This window comes from Leptosomus discolor, chromosome 1 (assembly GCF_034619465.1).
Source record: "Leptosomus discolor isolate bLepDis1 chromosome 1, bLepDis1.hap2, whole genome shotgun sequence".
Lineage (NCBI taxonomy): Eukaryota > Metazoa > Chordata > Aves > Leptosomiformes > Leptosomidae > Leptosomus > Leptosomus discolor.
Genome location: NC_141391.1, coordinates 85422239 through 85446292, shown reverse-complemented (window position 1 = coordinate 85446292; position 24054 = coordinate 85422239). Strand labels below are relative to the sequence as shown.

The following is a 24054-nucleotide window of genomic DNA, read 5'->3' as shown; positions in this document are numbered from 1 at the left end:
ATTATGCAATATGGTCTTCCAAAGGAAAATTCAGCAATAATAACGTAGAAGTGCTTCAATGGGTGCGTCCCACTCACGTCCACAGAACGGACTAAGCTACTGACATAGGAACTGCTGCTGTGCTGGCTGGTATGGCTGGGTCCACATCCATGGTTACAGTAGTTGGGCAAAGAATATCTTGCCCATGTGCACTACCAGCAGTGCAAAAGAGAGTTTGCAGATCAGGCCTAAAAGTATCTTGATTTTGGGAAGAAGAGTAAGTGATCACAGAAAAGAAGAAGACAGTGTCCTACTCCAAATCTCCTGAAGAGCTTCTCTTTGCAAAGACCAAAGTCTAGTTACTAACAGGCAGTATCTCCTTCTTCCCCAGTGCAGTCTCGTATTTTCTAGGAACAGCCATACCCTCCTCATTCTTTCAGGCAGAAGATAAAACTGGCCAACAAAGTTTCTGTACAACAGCCACGGCCAGAGACCAACCTGTGGCCAACTGCCAATATTGAGCATTAGGATAGATAATTCCTCATTGTTAAGGACAGCATTAGGAATCGCAAATGCTTATTATTTCATCGCATGATCCTTGACCAGCCATTCATAATCTCCTGACTGCTCCATGTGACAATACTTAACAGCCACCTTTCTAAAAGAATATGTAACGCTCCCTTAAGCACTAAGGGCTTTGAAAGACTCAGATGAAAGATTTTCGTAGCTGTAAGAGAACATATTACCTTAACAACTGATTCTTCGCTTACATTTCCAGTTCTTTTGCTTTGCAATGCTGGATTATATGTAGATTTCACACCCACTTTTCAAGACAATCCATAACTGATCTTCCAGAACAGAAGGTCTACACCAAGCTTTCACATTTGTTACCCAAGAGTCTTTTTGCAAGAGGTGAAATATATATTCCAATCCTTCCCACAATTCAATCTCACCCACGCTTATGCTCCAGGCTAAGTTTACACATAGAAATAGTCTCATTGTAGTTAATGGCACTACTTACAGAAATTAAGTCATCTCTGTGCAGTCACTGGAATAGCCCATAATCCTTACCTATATAGTGCCACTGCTTAGCTTTGCAAAAAAAAAGAGTATTGAGAACAGCTTATCTGTAAGAAAAAGTAGGATACTAAATATGCTTAATGCTCAGTTATGTACCCATTGCAATCTTCTATCTTCTCTACACAACTTCATTTAAGAGGTATTTTGCTCCTTTCTAAACATTCATATTTTTGCGCTTAATGCCCATTTCTAAGAAGTCAAGATGTCTCAATTCCAGTTTCTGTGAGTTTTGTGCATCCCACACTGAATCATCAATTCTTTTTATTGCTTGTTACAGAAACTGAAAATGGTAAGACAGAAAGAAAACCCATAGGGATGCAAATGCAACAAGCTGCCAGGGTCTTAGTGTGCTGCCTGCTTTCTCAGTGCTGTGCAGCCCTGAAGTTTTGATAAGCTTTTTATTTCCCGGAGCTATCTGAGGGCTGGTGATAAGGTTGAGGAAAAAGGCAGTAAATACAAACAAATTGCTGCAATGTTCAGCCCATTCGCAAGGAAAGAATAGGACACAGATGGAAGCATTAACAATCTGTTTTAATACTCCACTTCCACAAAACCAGATTAACGTAAGCTAGAAAGGAGTATGTGCATTCCACTAGAGATATAGGCATCGGATTCTTAGCTTTTTTTGTTGTTGTTTTTACGATAAATGTGAAGCTAAATTCAAAATTTATTACAACACATTTTAATTAAGATACTCCCTGCCTTCTATTCTCCCAGAAACCTCTTTAGAAAGAATTTTATGGCATCCATCAACTACTCCCCAAATTCGATTTTAACTGTGCTACTTTCCACCACTTCTTAAAGCATAATTTATTTTGTCTGGCTGTTTTAGATTTAATATACAATTTTCATGAGAGGAACATAATCCACTTGTATTATAATAAAGTGACAGATGGTAAAAACTTTCATGTTATAGAAGACTTTCAGTTTTATTACAGTTACAGGCTTCTTCCGCACCTATTGCACTGATTATACAACATATGTTATTCTGCAGCGAAAACCATGGAGATGATCAAAAAACCCAGCCTCTTCTTGCACAGTGGTTGTAAATGCAAGCTAAAAAAGTATTCCTTTGGTTTAATATAAAATGGTTGCCCAGCAGAATACCATCACGTGTACAAAAAGCATGCTACCAAAAGTAAAATCTTCACTTTTTTTTCTGGTAGTATTTCTATAACAAAAAAGTTCCTTCCTGTAAAACTCCAGGTGTCCTGCCTCACGTAATTTTAAACGGTAAGGCAACACCTCAGTTGGCTGAATATTTTCTCCAAATAACGTCGTAACACAGGCAAGCAAACCCTACCTCATCCTCCATGTATCTTGGGTTTACCCAAAGACATTGGCAGTGGGGGGACCCCTGGAACAGCTCCTAGCACACAGCCTGCACATGGCCATCCCGCTTAGCCGGCTGAGAGGTCTCTCAGCAGGACAGACGGAAGCCCCTCCCCACCTCTTGGCCTCTGCGACGCAGATCCGCAGATCAGCGTGGGCAGGTGTAACTGATGGTTACAGACCCAGCCTGAGTGTACCCCATGCTGGTGGCTCTCTGTGGATTCGGCAGAACTTGGAGGGCATGTCAGTAAAGACAACTTCTTGAACTGGGTCCCAGTTTTTACTTGTAATTCTGGATGATGCATGGCCAAAAAGCTTCAAGGAACTATGAAATACCAAGTAACATTTGGAGAGTGGAACATTAAATATGTTAAAAGAGTAACACCTTCACTTTCCAACACCACCAGGTGCCTGTGACTGGGCAGGGTAACCCACCCATCATCCCTCACAGCACTTTGTTTCCATGATTTCACTAAATCAATAACATCTAACGGTAACGATGGCCACTAAACTGACAGCCTAATTCTGAGCTCATATAACACAGTGAGATTTTAATCTTCAGAGCTGCACTGCATTCAGAATACTTTAATTTGATAATGTTAACAGCTGCCTACCTACTCCACTTCACTTTTAACACTTTGCTTTTGCCCATAATTTTTTCACTGCCTGTCAAATCTGCCAGCATGGAACCAGCGGGCAAACCAGGTCCCACGATCTTCAGAAATAAAAGTCCAGCACAAACCAGTATGAAATTACAAAACAAACAGGCCTAAAATTTAGACTCTGGGAAAAGAGACATCAGGTTTTTTCAGCCAAGATATACAGGGTTTTCTTCCAGTCCCACTGTTTTCAAATCCCCTTACGCAGCACAGGCAGGATTGAAGATACGCCTTCATTACTGGACAGGAAGGTACTGAAATAGAGTAACTTAAATAAAGGAATGTTGATCTAACTGGGCAATGTTGCAGATAGTGAGCTGATATTGGACAAAATCCTAAAGTTGTATTTCCTCTTCAATGTTCATCCGTAATTCCTGTTAACATAAACATGTTACTAAATCTCCTACAGTAAGCAGCTGTGGTAAATGACTTCTGTAGGCTTAAAAGCCAACAGTAATAAAGTACTATTTTGTCTTCCATTAAAAAAAAAAACCCAACAAAACACAACAGAGGCTTATTGAGATGGGCATACACGTGTTTGGTTCCAGTGGAGCGTTATTCATGAGCACCCAAAGTTATTTTCTGTCTGAAATCTGTGTCACTGCAAATCAGCTACATAGCTATTGCATTCCTGCCATGAGTCTTACAACCTCCAAGTTACAAAAATTTTCTATGGGTCTGGAGAAACGTTCTGGGGCCACCTTTATGGCATTTCTCCTTGATGACTTAAGTTTACCATTAAGTTAGGAACATGGGATCAGGAAAATTACCTGAGCCCAGTCCTCTACAAGCCCAGAAAAAAACCACAGTAGGTATTTCAACAAGCTACAGGTTATCTGTTCTATATATCATCACTCGTGGGAGGGGGATGACAGTGAGGATGACACAAAAAAACGTATAAAATCTTAAAAACCCTCAAAAAAAAAATTTTTAAAAAAAGAGTGGAAAAGCCGTAACTATAGCATGTCACAGGAAGTGAGTAAGAGAGGTAAGGCATTGCCAGTGTCCTAAGTCTGTACAATAGCTTGCAGCATATAAAATACTTATGGTCTGAAGAAATAGGGAAACTGATACAGATAAAATTAGTCTTAAATCCAAGCAGCTACTGCCAACTTTCTAAGTGTGAGATGTGCTACTAGGGATTACAGAAGGTGTCAGTGAAGTTACACACAGACACACCAGTAAAACACTTCAAAATAACTTATTATGAGGAAAAATGGCTTGTGGCACAGACAGATACGGGCTGGAATTTGGGTTAAAAGATCATAAATTTGAGATAATGGTGTATCCAATTATGTAAACTTGCCTTTTGTCTATCTTTAATAAATTTATTTACAGTCACCATAGGGACCTCAGATGAAAGAGATCAGAGAAAAGTCGGGTGAAATCTCCAAGGAAAACTCAGGTACACTTTGGGGACTGATACAAAGTCAATACAACACTGACTTTGGCAATGGAGAAAAATCCCGAGGAGATGGAGCCACCCTAGCCTTTAGAGGCAAGCAAGCAAGCAACACACAGTGAATCCACCAACTCTAAAATCTGTCACAGAGGTAAGAAGAGATGCAGCCACGCCTGTAAGGTGTCTACCTACCAGAGGCGTTGAATGGCACGGGCTGGCAGCAGCAACCCAGAGCAGAGGCGCCAGCCCTGCGGCTGTTTCCCCATAAACCAGCCAAGTCCTTGCAGGACCCCAAGACTTGAGCCTCCCACAGTAAGCCTGTGCATCCACTGAGCGCTGGAGCCAAGGCCACAGCAGCATTAGCTCTAAGTTTTCCTTCATGCTATGCTCACCCAGCGATCCCATCCTTCTCCCTTGTTATTCAGCTGACTGCACTATGGAGGCAGAATTGGACGCGGACGTAATTCAGTAAGTTTGTGATATGACTAGAGTCATTTGGCATGCTCTGAATAATCAGTGTTTCAGTAACTTAGCGAGCTTGATTACCTTGGAGGTTCTGACAGGAAAAATAATGTTTTCCTAAAGGCTGAAGCAAATGCTACAAAAACCAGCAGCAACCCAGGACCAAAGTCAAGATGCCATTTCTATATTGCTATTGATTAAGCTCACAGGAGGACTTCTGCTCCACTGAAACGTAATATCTACCCGCGGTACGTCTTTTATGCACTTTGGCCTTTACATCCCATGAGTCCTTTAATCTCACTCTAATGAGCCAACTGGTCCAGGCTGCTTCTCAGCCATCCAGAGAAAACTGTAGTCCTCAGAAGAAATTATTTCCCTCTCCTCCTCCATCAACTGATTTCCAAAGCTGAGCCAAAATAATCACACCACGAGCATACTTACATGGTGCACAGCCACCTGAAATACGTGGGGTTCGCTTCATTTCCAAGCTATATTTGTCATTCACAGTGCTTAACTGCAGGCACATAGCAAAATGTTGCAGCAATAAAAAAGGATTTTCAATAACATTGTTGAAAAATAAGTTGAAACAGAAATTTAAGAAGAGTTTGGTAAATCTTGAAACAGGAAAATGCTGAATGTGTCACTTCAGCATCATGCCTTTTCTTCAGTTCTTGCTCCTGCCTCAGTTTTGAAAGCAGATCCCTGTCTAACTTTTTCATGCTCTTTAAGTCACGGGCCCCACTGGACTACTGTAATCCATATGATTACTATTGCTTACATGGTATTCGTGAGGTTCAGCTCAGCTGAATTATGACCCCGTCACACATACTTCCCTGTCTGTTACCTTTATCACAGAAAGGCACTCTTGGAGAGAAAATAAACAATGTGACAAGCGTGAAGTTTATTATGTTTTCAAGGACAGGTTTTATGTACAGTTCGTCATCTGACATGGATGTCAGAACAAAATTATTTTATGAGATATTTGATTAAATATCTTTAAAAATCATCAGAAATAAATTAAGTAAATGTAAGTGATGCATGTAAGTAAAGCATCAGCTATATATTAATTACTGAGTAGATACAGAAGCCGCTTTTTTTTTTTTTTTCCAGAAAGCAGACTTTTGTATTGGAGAGGACTGGATCAAGAATTTCACATGAGACTCCCATGTTTATCATTTTAGAACAACCCCATATTCTGCACGGCCCAGTGTAGGATGAGCAGTTGGTTCAGCATTTGTGATGTGGTAAGGAAGCTGATGGACATGCATAAATAAATTAACATCTCTTCTGCTAAGGAAACACAAATCTACCATAGGACAAGAAAATGAAAAATTAGCGTTGAAAACAATGGGCTTTTTCCCCAAGAACAGGATTTGTTATACTTACTGCTTTTCCTGATGGCAGTGAGAGGGCTTGCACTGCACGGAGTCGGTGCGCTGTGGCAAGCAAGCCTCAGCAGCGGCAGGAGGGCCGCAGGGAGGCAGGGACCTGTGCCACAGGACGAGGGAAGCCAGAGGGAAACACTGCTCTCCAGGGACACTTACACAATGGGAAGTGTGCACTAAAGAGCATGTGGTGTTAGCTGTATGGCTAATGCCCTACTGACTCAGGGGAAGCAGGCAAGCTCAAACCAGAATGTGCTACAGTCCTCCTGGCAGAAAGTTGCTGCACTCAGATGCTAAAAAGGGCTGGGGAGAGAAAGAGAGCAACAGGCTGCTGGTGGAGCTGGGGGTGGCAACAAGCCTTTTATCATTTCTGTCATAAGCACTGTGCAGCAGGAGGTGTTCAACAGCAGACTCTTAAGAGTAGATCCAAAACTCAAATGAGGACTGTTGCTGGCACAAGGAAGAACTTTCACCAAGTTTTTATACTGGTAATGGGCTGTTAGCTACCCTGTGGACTTGTTTTCTATTATACTTTTCACCTAAAGGAGTAATATCAGAAGCATACTGCTGCCTAAGACTTAACAGAGCCAACAACATAAAAAGAAAAAGATGACGATCCTCTATCATTTCCTAAAACATGAAGAAGTACCTGGATGTAGATACGCACGATTTAGTCAATTTGCATTGTGCTGTGCTTGTGCGATGCTCTAAAAACAAACAAACAAAAACGCATCCAAAAAGCAAAACAAAAGCACAGCACTAATGGTTTGAAACTTAACAACATAACTGACATGGCATTTGCTTCCTTTCAGCATAATTTTTTAAACCCATGGGTGAAATACACTTTTGCATGCTGTGGCTCCCTTAGCAGATGCCCTCTGAGCATTTGAAGCTTGAGAAGCAAATAGCAGGTATCAAGCCCATGCCTTTCAGGCATGAAACTTATTAGTTGACTAGCCTTACTAGCCTTTAATTTACAGTTTTGTCTAGTGGGTGCATGTCAGCTCCACTACAAAGAGATTTAATTAGTCTGTACTTTGACACTGCAATCACCGGCTAGACAGACCAACAAAGAAGGACATGTATGGAACTGCAGTTTTGCATTAACCCAGAAGCAAGAACAACTGCCGTGTCCAAGCCAACTTGTGCTAACCACTGCAACAGTTAAATAGGCAAATAACACACAGCAAAGTGCTAAACCTTTGTCCATACCTGAGATACAGAAGGTCGAGGGGGCAGCGCAGGCGGTGGTGGGGGCAGCCAGCCAGACCTCACAGCTGAACAGTGAGAAAAGAAGATGATTAAAAAAAAACCCAACCAAACAAAACCACATCAATTTAATTCCAAATAAAACCAGAGTTACTTTCCATGATAATTCCTACTGAAAAGGCATTATTCAACATTTTAATAACAGAAACCAAACTCAATCTTTATTGAGCAAAACCTTGTTTGAAATACCTTCACAAGTAGTCAATGAGTAGTGATTTAATTGCTGTAAAACTCCACAATGTTATGATAAAAAGCAGAGAAGGAAGGCAGTCAGCCACAAAAGCTGTAGCTAAAGCAATCCAATTCTAGTTAAAGAACCCCAGAAACAGGATCTACTTGTCCTTGCGACTTCACTCTACATTATTGCCTTTTAAAAAGTGATGCTTTAGCGTCCAATGTAGACATTAGCTTTCACTCCAGATAAAACACACTGTGTGATGGAGTGCAGCCTTAAAAAGAAAACATCTGCCATGGAATCAATAGGACAAAAGCCTAAGTGAACCAAAAAGAAATCCATTTATTTGGCTTTATGTTTTGTATTTGCATGTTATTACTCATTGGGAGTACTTTGGAGGGAGGAGGAGAAGAAAGGGGGGGAAGGCAAATCCTAATAGTTAGTTCAGGCCCCTTTACCATAATGCAACGTCAGCTTTTGGTCTGAGCCAGCACAAAGGGAGGGTAAGTGTCATGGAAGTCCAGCCACTGTATTTCTCAGTTTCCTTAAAATACCTAAAACCCATCATGGGACAAAACTACATGACAGATGATGGCTTCCAAAGGCAGCTGCAGAGAGGAGGCCTAGGATCGCACAGAGACATCAACCAGAGCCAGTGGGAGTCCTTAGGTGGGTTACCCTCCCCAAGCTCATGTCACATTGCGTGCTCAGCACCTGCACTGGAAAAGATACCAGACAGTCCATCTTGCACTGGTGGTTATTTGTATAGCAAAAAACCTCAACAATATTAAACTTACAAATGCCTTTTACCACAATAATGCTAAGCAAGCAATTACATTTATACACTTTTTATTTCCATCCATATTTTTAAAAGCCACAAAGACCATTATGAACCTTGCTATAGCTTAGCCATTTACATATTTTATACACCAAGTCTAAAAATGTCTACATGGTTTAAAATACGAAGACAAAAGATATTAACCATTAAGGACAACTGTGACATTAGAGTAAAAATGTGTGGGTGAAAACATTGAGAACAGTCATACTGACTACATACAGCTCCAAAGAAGCTTATAATACATAGGGGTTTTTTACCTCTTCTGTATCATCATCTCTTGAATCAAAATGAAGCCTAGTATCACTGCACACAATGCCAGAGAGAGGTAGAACAATTAAAATCCAACTGAAGTTAAGCAAGGGAGCCACTAACACACCTACAGGTGTAAAAGATTTGAAAAAACATGGTCATTAGGATCCTTTCTCTTGCATTTAATTAGTCCTGTTTATAAGACCACTGCAATACCAGCACAACGTCATCATTACATACCGCATCTCTTCTGCGCAACCGATCTTTAGAAATGAATAGTGGAGTAAGAAACCTTCCTTTCCTTTAGTCTGAACTTCAGGTTATGACTTCATTTATCTGAGCACTGGCAGCGGCTTTGGCAATTACAGCTCATAACAATATTTGAAAACACCATCTAACTCAAACACCAGCGCTCTGTAGGTCCATCAGCTGCACGCTCTAATAGCCGACAAGTACTATGCTCAACAGAATCATAGAATAGTTTGGGTTGGAAGGGACCTTTAAACATGATATGCTTCTCTTCAGGAAACCTTGTGAGAGCTGTGCTGCAATGCTCCATGGAAAACACCCGCATGCACCTCATCCTCCCGCCAGTGCTCATCACTGCGAGGGTACCATCTCTGCTCTCCAAACAGCTCTAATGTCACGGGGGAGCACAAACCATGCACACTTCCTAATGAGCCCCCAGCAGCCCAAACACAAAGCTATGGTGTTCACTGCTGCCACAAGCACGGGGGTCCCTGGAAGGGGCACGTCGGTCTGGGGTGGCCATCGGTGCTGTAGGCAGGCACCAGCCCCAGTGGCTCCCTCCGCCCTTCCCCATATACACAGCTCCCTCCAAGACCCAACGCTTTTGTATTTGCTGGTTCATGCTTTGGCAGGCCCTCAACAGCTTTACTGCAAGAGCTGCACCCACTGAGGACTCGCCTCAACTTCAGGTCTAGAGGATACAGCACTTACTGTCCTCACTCCCTGATTCTTCACAAACCAGTGATACACCTAGGAAAGTAGCAGTGCAGTCTTTATGCAGAAAGGCACTGGGCTTGCTGGAAAAGCATCTCCTAAAGCGGATACACACACTGTGAAACTCCACAAGTCTTCTGGGATTTGGCCCACAAAATTCCACAGGGAAAAATAATTTTTCCATAAGATGGACATATTAAAAAAAAAAAAAAAAGAAAACAAAACAAAAAACCCACACACTAAAAAACCTCACCCCCCAAAAAATGCTTCTTCAGCTTTCAAAAAGAACATATATGAATTTAGCATTAAAGAAGTTAGATGCTTACACCATGTGCATTTGACCCAGTTTCCTCTTTTTAATCCTGCAAATTCTAAGTTAAGCTACTCATGAAATATTTATAAAATTCCTGCTGTTGCAGAACATCTTCAGCCTGTTGTTAAAAGGAAACCATGCTTATGTGAGCACAACCGCTAGACAAGAGTTAGTTGACTTTTGAGGACTCGTAACAACTTCTAAAAAAACCTCACTTTTTTTTCCCCACAGGACAATGAAGAAAAAATTGACAGATGCTGCATGTTTCAGCCTTCTCTAGTGTAACTACCCTAAAAGAGGATGGTATTAACAGATATTCGTAGGTTTTTACGTGTATCAGCAGGTGACTTGTGCCATTAGGCTATTCCAGAATACCTTCCTTCCTGGGAGACTTCCCCGCACAGATCAGCTCTTGCTGTTGGAGACTGCATCACTATGTTAGCTCTGAGACTAGAGGGGGAGGCCTGTTTCCAAAATGAAAGCAAGTACCCTGGGACCGAGCAGCAACCAGACAAATGTCGTATTTCCAGGTGCACACCTCAGAGCTTGGATAAGCTGCACGCCTTTGCTCTTTGAAAACAAGTCTTCACACCCTGCACAAAAGCAGAGGGAGCCAAGGGAAGGGGATGGGCCTCACACAGTTTGCCTTGTTACAGAGCAGCTTGCTCTCATTCAAACCAGGGTGAGCCACGTAAAGCAAATCTCATGGACAGCACTGTGGAAAGGCCATACAGGTATGAGTAAAATAAGACTTAAGTACATCCAGTATCCATATCACATGCATTCCTGTAAATGATAGCATTTTCATGCACTAGCTACTCCCGCAAAGGTAGTGATAAGGCTTTCAGTTGAAACATCATGGCTCTTTACTTAGCATGTTTACGCTTTATGGCATATTATCTGCATGGAAAGCTTCCAGGACCATTTTACTACCCTATTTTGGCAATTACAAAGGTCTGATAGCACCAACAGGACACCACACTAGATTAAAAACCAGGGTTTCCAATCTGAAGCTAGATTAATATTTTAAAACAAACAGCAGGCTATAAGTGCACACTCTGAGAACAGGCCATGCCATCCTATCTGGCCACACCGCTCTGCTTTCAGCCTCCCTAGCAAACTCCACAAACCCTCAGCACTTTCATTACCCCTGGCAGTGAAAAATATCAATCATGGTGACCATCCAAATAGCTCCTTTTACTTGACTTATTTGATCTATGAAGAGGAGACCAAGGGAAAACATAAAATTATCATAGTCCAGTCAAACCTATGGGAAGAACGTCTTTAGCTCACCAGGCACAGCAGCAGAGGAGGTTGTCAAAATCAGGGTGGAACAAATTTGGCACCATGGGATCCTTTAGACCAATCTGTAAGAGCAACACGCTGCACCTCTCTCATCCAATGACAGTCACTTGTCCTCTTGTTTCTTAGTATTGAAGAAAACTACCATAATACACTGATTTTCTGGATGCATGTTGGTTTTAACAACTAATTAATATTGAAAAAGCAGCATATAAAACTACACTTCCTGAAACATTTCCATGCCAGGTATTTATTTCATCTCCATTCTTTGCAGCCGTCTTCCTTCTTGATTTTGTACGCCTATCACCTTACTCTGGGTATCACCTCAGAGAAGTTAAACCTATCGGTGGGAAAAAAAAAAAAAAAAAAAAAGGAGTACTCCTTTTTCTCATCTGAATTGAATACGTACATAAGCAGTGTCCTGAAAAAAGGGTGGTTTTCCTGAGTCAAGGGCCATTTTGTGCCTTTCTAGTCAAATCGAAACTAGATACTGCCTACCAAAGGAGGCTGATCTCATCTCACATCAAAACCCTACACATCTTTCATCCCATGATCAAGAGGGCACGCAGAGTTTGGTCACTCCTCTTATTTTGGTCACCATTCCCAAAGAGCGAAAGAGGCCTGTGCTTCTCAGCTCACACAAAGGGTGCAGCCCTAACCAAACTCAGCCTAAATCCAGGCCGACCCAGATCCAGATGGCCTAAACCAAGGTTCTACCTTCTGTTCTGCTTCCCCACCACCATCACCACCACTTCTGCAATTGGGTGGGGACCATCCAGGGACTTAAACTGGGAGAAAACTCTGATAGGGTTCCTCAATAGAGTCTGGCTGATGTGTGGTATTTTTCAAGTGGATGCTATCGCACTGTTGGATCAAAGGAGAGGCTGGTTGCATGGCAGATTTACATCAGTTTACACTGCTTCAGAGCGCTTAGCTCCCAGATCAGGTTTAACAAAAGACCAACCAATTAATTTTATCAGGAAGCAAAGGTTCTACAATACTGAAACAGTTCAAAAAAGACAAGCCAACAAAATGAATTACTTTTCAGTTCCCCAAACTACCTAAGGTTCAGTTCCTTGGGGAGTTTGGGAAGCCGGCGTTTTGACCCTTCCACTCCGACGCTATTTTGGAGAGTTTTTTGAGATATTTTTCCTGCTTCTGTTGCCAAAGGCAGACCACAGAAAAGTTCTGTGTCTAAGCTGGTTTCTGTTTACCTCCTTCTTACAAAACTTCCCTTCTTGTTCACTGAAATTGGTACTTTGATATCCCATAATACTGATACTGTTCTCTGCACTCCTTCATTTATTTACATTCCTGACAACAGTGTTAGTAAGGTGATTGCGAAATAACTGTTTTTCAAGAGATCTGATTTACTAATTCTTACTACTATGTCTGCAAAAAAGTTGTAACAAGAAAAAAAATTTTAAAGCTGTAGCCAGGAATGTAAATTTACTGAAGGATTCTAGCAAGGTGGTTGTAAAATATCTATTTATCCAGGGACATGTTTCAATAATTCTTACTAATGTCTCCTCAGAAGGTAATAGCAATGCAAAAAAAAGATTTTAGACTCCTAATACTAATTTTGTTATCAGGTTTGTAGAGAGACCATAGAAAGCATCACCAGCACCAGAATGACCTCTCCTCTCACAGTTAGTTTTGGCAACCTACTCAGCAGCAAAGCTTCACACGTCACAGAGTGATACACACACCTGATGTCACAGACACACTCTTGTTACAGTTGTTTCATGTGCTAATCATAAAGAACATTATTTGTACCTCAATTGCATGGAAAATTATTCAAGTACTTTCCAAGTAAATAGGAAGAGATATAGCCAGACCTTAAGCAAGTAATGCTTCTGCACTACGAACTTGCGGGTGTAACTTTGTTCAGGACACTGTGCTTACATATTTGATGGGTCACTTCAAGGAAGACATCACTAGAAGCGGTTTTTATGATGTCTTTAATGCCCTATTCATGAAATTCAGTATGTTTTAAGTAAAATCTGTGAAACATTCTTTTTTAAACACCTATTTTCTCTTTTGCATCATATATCCACAACATCCATATTTTTAACTTCCTGTCCCTTATTTTCCCTAAACCATTTAATTTCCTAGTTACTGTTTTCTCTACCCCTTCCTTTTCTGTGTGTTTCTGTTTGGGGGCTGTTCCTCCCTCCTCCTTTCCCCCTTAAACGAAACTATTCGTGATTTTGTTCCCTCTCATTCCACATTTAGCTTCATCCTCCACCCACAGGGAGGCACAGTCCCTCCACCTACCTCCCACAGATCCATGTTGCCAGAATTTCTCACATCTCGAGATCCTGGTGGGAGCGCTGGAGGCTCCAGCAATTGCCATCTGTGACCATTTCCAACACAGATCAGCTCAGAGCAGGCACATGGGAGATGGGAAGAGCAGTGGACTACCACCCAGCACCCCTCCCATCCCACCTGCAGCTCATACACTTCTTGAGGACATCTGCATCTCCAGATTCTCCCCCACAAGGGAGGCAACTTGCCCCTCTGTTCCACATGAGGAACAGAAGATCCTCTCTTATCTAATCTGTAAAGCTGTTCTCCGATGGAACAGCATTTTTTCATGGAACAGAGTAACCCACATGGGATAATGAAAATAGGTCAGTGGGGCTGGTAGGACCAGTCAAGAACATTTCAACCTTAACAATTTTCAGTAGACAAGAAGGTTTGAATTAAAATTTCATTTTTAACAACTGGCAACACAATGAATACAGATCGTAAACCACTCCTCAGCCCCAGAAAGACAAGAACTAAGATTAGAAAAATGGGGTAAAATAATCTAAAAGAAGTTCCATTCACACAAATTGTCAGAAACAATTACATCTGAAAGTCCAGTTTGCACACAAGTACTCTCTGGACTCAGCCCTTAAGGGATAGATCTAAAAATTTAAAAATCTAAAAACACAGAAAAAAGTTATCCAATCAGATTCCTATCATGTAACAACTATTCATCCATTTACATCCTCACTATTTTCTCCAGCCTATTCAACCTTAATTATGTCCTTGTCCAGTTGGGCAAAGAAATGTTACATAGTTGTAAAAACATAAATCCTTCATAAAAAATTCTAAAATGCTGACAGGCGTAAAACTCTTCCATTCAAATCAGAGGAAAAACATTCATATTTTATTCAGAATAAGCTCAGTTCAGTGATCGCATATTCTGAAGGGGAACAGGACTAGAAGAAAACAGCAGGTCCAGTAACAGATCAAGAGCTGAGTCTCGAAAGAAAAATGAAAAAAAACACAAAAACTATTCTCTGCTTCAAAAAAAATGTTTTTGCAACATTTATGTTAAGAAAGCATATCACAGTATTTTCATTGCAGTGATACAGTGCCGGAGAAGAGTATGAACAGCAGCTCAATTTTGTGTTCTCTATGGTTTATGCATAAAAGATTTTTAATTTAAATAGCAACTGTTATTACAGCCCTTACAACCAAAGATATTAACTTCACTCTGCACTCTTAACTCCATGAAGCTGGCAATATTAGAACTCTTGTATACTGTGCAAACAATATTCATTGAAATGTCATGTTTTGCTGATGGTATTTGCCTTTAGTGCTATTCTAAAGTAAGGGTCCTTCAGAATTGTCATCTTCCTAATTTAATGTTTTGGTCTGATTAATAAACACAACACAGTAACACGCAAGACAGCATAGTACTACAGCATGGATAAAATCCAGCCCTATTAGCCAAGAAAGTAGCTGGATTTCCCTAAATCAAGACCAATACAAAAGCAACGAGAGGAAGGGGTCCTGAAAATTAATCACTTAAATTCACTGTGATCTAAACTCAACATTAAAAAGGACATTACTATTCCAGGTTCCCTTTGTCACTTCAGCTTTGAACCAGAAAGTTAGTTGAGAAATCTGTACTTACGGTAACACAAATAACATAATGGCCTGCATAACCTCAATAGATACAGATATTTCCTAGCAAATACAATTAGAATCACAGAATCATTTAGGTTGAGAAAGACCTTTAAGACCACCGAGTCTGATCTTTAACCCAGCACTGGCTAGTCCATCACTAAACCATCTCCCTAAGTGCCACATCTACATGTCTTTTAAACACCTCCAGGGATGGTGACTCCACCACTTCCTCAAAAAACTTGAGGTCATTTCCTCCCGTCCTATCCCTTGTTACTTGGGAGAAGAGACCAACCCCCACCTCACTACAACCTCCTCTCAGGCAGCTGTAGAGAGCGATAAGGTCTCCCCTCAGCCTCCTCTTCTCCAGGCTGAACAACCCCAGTTCCCTCAGCTGCTCCTCATCAGACCTGTTCTCCAGGCCCTTCACCAGCTTCGTTGCCCTTCTCTGGACACGCTCCAGCACCTCAGGGTCCTTCTTGTAGTGAGGGGCCCAGAACCACACACAGTATTCGAGGTGCGGCCTCACCAGTGCCGAGTACAGGGGGACAATCTCTGCCTTAGTCCTGCTGGCCACACTATTTCTGATACCGGCCAGGATGCTGTTGGCTGCCTTGGCCACCTGGGCACTCTGCCTGCTCATGTTCAGCCCCCAGGTCCTTTTCTGCCAAGCAGTTTGCAGCCACTCTTCTCCAAGCCTGTAGCATTGCATGGGATTGCTGTGACCCAATTAAGCATAAAATTATTAGTTAAGCATAAAAGAATACAGAAAATAATGCAGTAAACACATCTAGGTTAAGTTTGGCAGGTTTTTTTCATACTCAGTATAGTTCCATGTGCCCAAAAGGGAAAAGTCACCTGCATTTGGCTCACTAAGCTAAAAATATGAGGTAGCTGAAAACAGATCGCTGAAAACAACTGGAAATAGTATTAGCGTAATTATTTGGACCTGCTCGTATCAAAACGTGTATGCCAATGGAGCAACCATCGTTTTACTTCTCCAAATCCTCTTTCCTACACAATTACAGAACTGTTTTATTTGATGCGTGGACTGAAAAAATTCAGAAATACATAAAATTTGGCTGTGGTTGGGCAAATATGAAAACCAAAGAAACCTCAACACACACTTACTATCCAGAAATCTCTACACTTGACAAATAAAACCCACCAAGGCTGCATATTCAAGGAAAGGTTGTGTAATTGAATGAAGTAATGAAGGTTTGATGACGTAAAGGAAGTAACAGAGTCTTTTCCAAAGGTATTAAAAAAAGGTTAAAATGTGATGCTGAACACCACTCTTCCTCAAGCACTAACAAAAACGAAAGGGTGCAGGAAGAAGTTTGTACCGACTGAGTCTTATGATAAAAGTACCACTGTAAATTGCATGGGAAACATGTATATGAAGAAATACAGAAGTGATGTGGCAATACATTTATATCACTTATGGGAATGCTGATGCACACCGATTAATCTGTTCCCTTGTTCCTTTACTGTGAACACTACATTGAGCGCAATGGGGACGTTTTCTTGTTGGGCAGCCATCACTAGCCCAGCAGAAATAAGTAGAGGGTACAGACCTGACTGTAGTTAGGAACATCACCTGTAACAGAAAACACCGTGCTTACAATAAAATGCTAACTTAACAGCTCACATGTTAAAAGGTATTAAAAAAAAACCCCAAAATACTAGCCCCACATTGCTGGCTGAAACCAGCACCCCCGAAGGAGCGAATCCAGGTTACAGGGAGTATTTGCTTACAAGTCAGCATAAGAAACGCTGCCTGCATTCCACGCGTTCTTCACTGCAGGGACAGCCGCAGCAGGAGGCGAGTTACAAAAGCAAATGAGTGCTGAAAACTTTCAGTCAAAAATTCATTTCTAAATAGTTATATGGCTGTTTTGATGAATTACACAGAGATATCAAATCTCCTTCCATATCAACATGAAACTACACTGTTTATGACAATTCTGTTGTTTCATCAAAGCAAATTCTCTTTTCCAAATAAGTATCCTTTGTTCCACAGAACTGTTAATTAAAACAAGTTATTTAATTCAGAAATGAAACTAAATGGGAAACGAAGTGTATTTCAGAGGCATCTGTATCAATCTAACAAGACACAGACTGCTGTCACTGCCTCTAATTGCCCAGAAATAAATTCCATAGTAGTTGTCATGGGCAGAAAATGTAACTATGCAAAACACTAGAAGACAATGGATGCATTTTTGGGTTTTAATACTTAAACTGAGATTTGCCCTAGTCCCAGAGTTACCCCGAGGGAGATCCTAGCTTACTGCTGCTGAGGGTTAAAGGTGGCTGGACAGCCAGGCTCCAAGCTGTGCCAATTCTGGCTTCCTCAATACCTGCTCCCTCATCCAGACTGCAGGACAGACAGAAGGGAGCACAAGGAGCCTCAGAGAGCAACTAATTCTGCAAATGACCTTTGTGAACACTGCAGAAAAGCTTTGCGGGCCACAGGATCCCAGTCTTCCTCTGGGAGCTCTTGGCTTGTATCCGACTAGACAGTGGGCTAGAGAAGAAATCAAGATGTAAAGCAAGTCATGTATGCATTTAAACCGACATTTTTGTTTCTACTTAAAACCTGCTGTTGTCTTTCCAGGAATGCTTAAAACCTAGCCAAGTATTTTGTTAATATGTATGTAGGCCAAATGCCAGAGATTATATATTCAATAAAAAGAAATACATTGAGAATCTAGCAGTACTGAATTTTTCTCAGATGTTAACGTAAAGACTACATGATTAAAAAAAAAAAAATAGAAGAGATTTCTGTCTCTCAACATCTCTTAACAGAAATTCACATACGGACATTTCAGAAGGTGGGGCCTTTCACTAAGTTCTCTTGTTTTTTTTGTTTTTCCTGGGTAACACTAGTTATAGCATCCTAGAAGAGTGCAGCTATGGAGTATGAATGAAGGCACCTCCTTCAAGTGCAATTATGTCCCAATTCAATAATTTTAAAGCACGGTTTCTGTGGCTAATGCATTGCTGGACATCCCAGCCATCACGGACAAATGTCCTCTGTGTATACTTGCCAGGAGAGAAGCATCATAAGATAGTGGCAAACATGATACAGTGGCAGTAAATGAAAAACAAACAAAACCACCCCCAAAACCCAGTGCCTGCAACAAGGATCTGACACGGTCTTTGGCTGAATTTACCTGAAGAAAAGAGATTTTTCTTTTTCTATCCTTTAAAAATGAAGTAAACAAAAAAAATCTCCAAACCACTGGTGGCTTTACAATTAAAGAAGTGATACCTACAGATCAGCAAGACCAACGAGGAACTGAAAATAAAACTCCATAGTACTAAGCAGGTGTGGGAGCAGATTATCTACCAAACTCACAAAATCAGGATTATTTCTGAACAAGAATTAGTAGGACAAAAACTAATGTACCAAAATGGGATTATTCTAATCATGTTGGAAATACCCCAAGAGCTATTAAAATGGTCGGTTTTACAGTCTGGTTTTCTGTACTGACAACAGGCAATACAGTGGTGCTAGAAGGGATGATCATTCCTGCTAATTTTTGTGGTTCAGCTGTGACAATAAGACTATTTTTGAAAACATAGGAAGGAAGGCAGGGAGAAAACGTAAAGCAAAAATTCAGTCAAGAATACATTAGGACAGAAAGTAATCAACTGACCTGCAGACAGAAACACATCAGGTTCAATATTTACGCCAGACTGTTTTATCCAAATAGCCAAGAAACTGAAATAGTACATTGCCACCATGTCATCTATATTGTAACTCTAACTGTATCATCCGACAGCAGATGGAAACTATCCTAACTTCATTTTTTTATACTGTCAGCAGAAATAAGAATACAGCTTGTTATTATACAACTGTGTGCAATTTACTTCACTCAAACACGCACACACTCTTTCTTTTCAGCAAGGCTCTTCCGTTCAAGGTATGAGTGCTCAATCCCCCTGTCTTCCTACAAACTGTCGGAGCAAGATCAGTAGGGAAAAGGATGAAAAAAAAGGATGAAAAAAGTGAGGTGATCAAACCAAGGTAAGTGGAAGAAAAGAAAGCAGATATAGAAAATCATGTTATCAATAGGATAACAACTATTCAGGGCTTAATGACAGGGAAGAGTGTGTACATGTTTCTTCCTAGAACGAAGAGCTGGAAATATGACTTCCAATGCAGACATTTTACTTCAAAGCAGAGCAAGGTAAGTGTACCATGATGCTTGGGTGCACTGGGATGAGTTGATTTAATCCCCTCCTTCTGATGATGCAGGTTTATTTGAAATGAAACCCTTCTTCAGGGTGGGTTACAAATTGTTTAACAAGTTCTTCCTTGAATTCTTCAAGGCTACAAGTTCTTCCTTGTTCTTTCCCAGTAAGTATTTACATTTTTGACACAAAATAGAACAGCTCCATTAGAGGAAGACGACCACCACAAATATTTAGCACTGCCAGCAGGGGACATTCAAGAGAGCAAAAAATGACAGACCAGAACCCTGCAGGTACAGGAGGAAGCTGAACCTCTGGGAGACCTTCTACATTTCTGCAGTTCGGTAGCACACTATACTTCAGGCTTTGTCAACCCACAGCCAGTTTTTGTTCAAATTATAAATAGCTGTAAATTTGAACCAAATATGATGGACAGTGTAAGGGTGACTAGAGCACTTTCTTTGCAACCAGTCAACCGGTTACCCTTACTTACTTGCCCTACTTCCAGTGAGGAAACCCTCCAAAAAGCATTGATAGGATGAGTTATCGTTTCCCACACTCACTGTAACACTGTCAGTTTGTTAAGTTGCTCAGAAGAAATTGTTATGTTACTTCAAAAGTAATGGTGACTTTCAAAACGACCCATTTCAAAAGCAAGATGTTACTTTTCATTCACAGAATGACTGAGAATTTACATTCTCCTTTCATTTGTGTTCCAAGAAAAACTTAAATCCAAGTTTATTTCCTTCCAGTTATACTTTTTATCTGGATTCTAAGAGAATTTGCTGCCTTAGAAAATGTGTACTTGGCTCAGTTTGGGTTTTATTTTGATGTATAATGAAATCAAAATTGGAGGCAATAGATCCCTGAATATGAATCTCAGTCAAAGATCAGGAATTTGTTCTCTGTGTAAGGCAGAAAAAAAAGGAGGGAAAAAAAATTAAAGGGGGTGCATTATTTCTATTGAGGTTCAGGGTTCAGCACACATAGCAGGACTCTTGAATTGCCTGACGTTTGCACAAAAATATTCTCATACAGCAAGAGGTGAAACTCTTTCTTTTCTACTCCAACAACCACATTAGAGAGCCCAGTTAAAACACTCCTTGACACAGTTAAACTTTGGATTTCTTCTGAAGCATAAACACGACCATATTTTAACCCAGTCCTTGAATCAGATTATTGGTGTGCACCGCATAAAGCTCGGGTCTGGTTCAAGGACACTGCTACAACAGTAATGCTGGGTGACTGCTGCCCAAGCAGCTCCTCTTTCTACCACTCACTGTGCAAGGCAAAAGGACCGTTCAAACACTAACACACTGCAGAGAGGTTTTCTTTCAATTCACTCCAGCTACTATTCTACATTTTCTTTCTCTCCCTTCAACATGCACCCATGTCAAAAGACATTACCCTTTCTTTTTACTCAAAGAATGGTTTCTGACTGCCCCCAAGCATATGGAAGACTTCAACATCAAAAATGTTTGCACACGAGAAATTTCATTTTCTCCCAGTTTAAACATTAAGGGTTTTCATCCTGCTTCTGAACTACAAAAAATAAATAGTAATAAAAATCAAATATATTTTAGTTACTGATGAGAATTGTCTAAACAGCCAGACTAGTTATAAACAGTCAGTGATGACAGACTACCATATGTTAAGCCATTATCGTGCCAGAAAACGTTATAATCACCTTAATTATAGCAACAGTTATTTTTCCCCTCAGTGGCGATGTAACGCAAGAAAGTGCAACTTCTTCTGTTCTGTAGTGTATTTCTGTCTATAGCAAAGGCGAGCATGTGCCCATATTGTCAAGCATTTGTGCAAACAGATCAAGTATGCAGCTAACCTAAATGGTCTAAAAAGAAGGAAAGAAAGCAAACTTTACCTTGTGTGCTTTGTTGAAATATTTTGTTCAGATCCAAAGAGGAAGCTCTGGAATGTGATTTCTGTGGCCTTGGTGGTGGAGTAGGGGGCTCTTCTCCCTTTTTCATGGCATCTTCTATTGATGTGCTAGAGTAAGACCTAAGGAAAGAGAGAGAGTGAAAAAAAAAAGCAGAAAATACTTTATTTCAGAAATTCATTTTAAACAACTACATTGAACAGTACCTAAAAATACACTGACAAGATCTCACGTTCATGGTGGAAATTCCTTGCCCTAATAACTAAAAGTTCCCCCTCATAACAAGACAGATTTATTTGGCTACAGAGGGACCTAAGCACCTGAAGAAAGAACAAGTCATGCTTACAGGGCTAGTATTTTTTAAGGCCTTTTATATCACAGCTTCAGGCCTTCTTACATAACTTTTGCTGTCAACAGGATATTTGTAGCAACTATTGTGAATAAACCTGAGTAAAATTCCTGCCCTCCGCCCCCCCCCTACAGTTTCTGTTGCCTTTCCCAACTTCGAGGGTAGTGTTTATACAGGAATAGCTTCAACCTACCTCTTGCAAGTACACATTTTGTAATTTATAATATTCTAACTATTAGAATAAATTTTTCATAGCAAACAGTCATCAAATTCCACAAAACCCAGAAAAAAACTGAACGGCTCCAAAGCGGCCAAAACTGGTCAAATACATGTCTCAGTACATCTTTCCAGGCCCTTCCACACCACATTAATCCCAAGGCGGTGCATTTGCTAAGAATTTTGATTTTGCTGAATAGTGTCCAATATTTTTCAGCTGTTGTAGTTACCACTTTTTCTGCAAGACCGAGAGCTTTGTTCAAAATGAGCATTGACAATGTGAGATGTTACACTTACTGTAGCACATTATGCATGACAGGCAAAGACCAAAAACACATTTGAGTAGAACAGAAACAACTCCCACTAATGGGAAACGGATTGGTTTTTTTGCCAAATAGGGTGTTGTTAGAAAACAGCTCTTTAGCAGGACAGACATTTGGCAACGCTGATCCTATGTTTCTGATGTAAACTTTAACAAATACAGGAGTGAAAGCCATAATTGCTTCAAAATTTACATGTGACACAAAAACCTCTGCTGATGCTGAATTTTTTATCTTGGTAGAGTTTTGAATTCCATAGCCTTATCATATCAGACTAACCCATCCCCCCCCAAATAAACAGGCAAGCTTTGAATCCGGATCTTAAGATTTTATACTTTTACTTACCATATTATGCAGTGTATATTTTATTTCCATTAAAATTGTACAATCTAATTTCAAGATTTTTAATTGTTTTTTTTAAAGATCCAGTAAGATAGCAGCTACGAGGCAAATATATGCCTGCCCCAGCAGTGCCAACACAGAGCCCTGTGACAGTGAATCGTTGGCTTGCAGCAGAAGGACCTGGCACCTCAAAGTAAATTAAGAGTCAGCAGCTTACAATCTGCACAGCTTAAGCTAGAAAGCCAGGCTCCAGAGCAGAGAACTGTAACAGACTCGAATTGTAGCCTGCAGTGGTCAGGCACACCTGAAGACAGAGACCCTCAGGGTTACAGAGCCCCCCAGGCTACGCAGGACAAGCCCAGCAGAAGGTCTAAGTTCAAGGATGTGCTCAGGAATCTGTAGTCTCAACTTCTGCCTTGAAGCAGTGACATATAGTCAGATGTGAGATAGTCATATGTGACACAGCAGTCACATTCAAGTGACTTTTTTCAAACTTGTTCAGGCAGGCATTTGCTATTTTATGCATTTTTGCACAAAATACATTTTTTGCATATTTGCAATTTCTGATTCAGTAACACATCAAGAAAATTTAAAACAGTATGAAAACTAAAAAGTGTTGGCTAGCAGCAGAAAAATAGCACACGAGGCAGTTCAGCCTTCCTGGATATAGGTCCTAAGAACAAAGGATTTCAATCTGCATTCATCATGCTTATACCTGATCTTCTCTTATTAGCAGGCTTTGACAAGCTTGTAAGGAGGGAGCCCCTGATTACACTCTCATTACCTAAGAAAAAAAATTAAGCCCTCTAACGAGGACCAAAAAAAAAAAAAAAAAGTTTGAAGGTGAATGCACGATATGGCTATACACCAGAATGGTGAACAGCCGAACCCAACACATAATCCATCTATACACAATATTTTCCAGCACAGGTTTCCCTTTTCTTTCAACCATCCAAATTCAGCAGTGTCATTCCTAGCACACAAGAGTGCCAGTCTGTAAATCCTTCCATCACACACCAACCAGCCATAGTCAAGTACACGCACGCCAACGAAAGGATTCACTCACCCACATCTGAGAGCTGAGCTACTATTGCTGTTTCTGTGGGAGCGCGCAGTGTCTCCCTCCATATGCCACCACTGTGCAGGTTTCAACAGCACAAAACTGCTGAGAACGTTCCCTGCAATGGGGTGGTCCCTGCTGTCCCACCACAATGCCCCTGGGGCTGGGCTGGAGGCAGTCACCACCCTGACAAGGCAAAGGGGCTGGGCAGACAGGCAAAAGTCCCAGTGCCTTATGACCAGAGATCACAGGGCCCTAGGGCAGTACTTATGTATGGTCTACAGCTTACAGATCCCTCCTGGTAAATCTGTCTGATCTGAGCTGTACTTCCAGCACAACACCAATTTAAAACAAAACAAACC

General features: G+C 40.9%; 1 protein-coding gene across 2 annotated transcripts in view; it reads right to left on the bottom strand.

The window, feature by feature from the left end:
* The window catches only part of REPS2 (RALBP1 associated Eps domain containing 2), a 97778-nt gene that overhangs the window by 11502 nt on the left and 62222 nt on the right, over positions 1-24054 (bottom strand). For both annotated transcript variants that reach the window (XM_086464470.1, XM_086464411.1), the window contains exons 13-14: positions 21391-21527; positions 7512-7576 (exon numbers count right to left, since the gene is read on the bottom strand). In XM_086464470.1, the coding sequence (XP_086320596.1) occupies positions 7512-7576; positions 21391-21527 (202 nt within the window). The remainder of the gene's footprint in view (positions 1-7511; positions 7577-21390; positions 21528-24054) is intronic.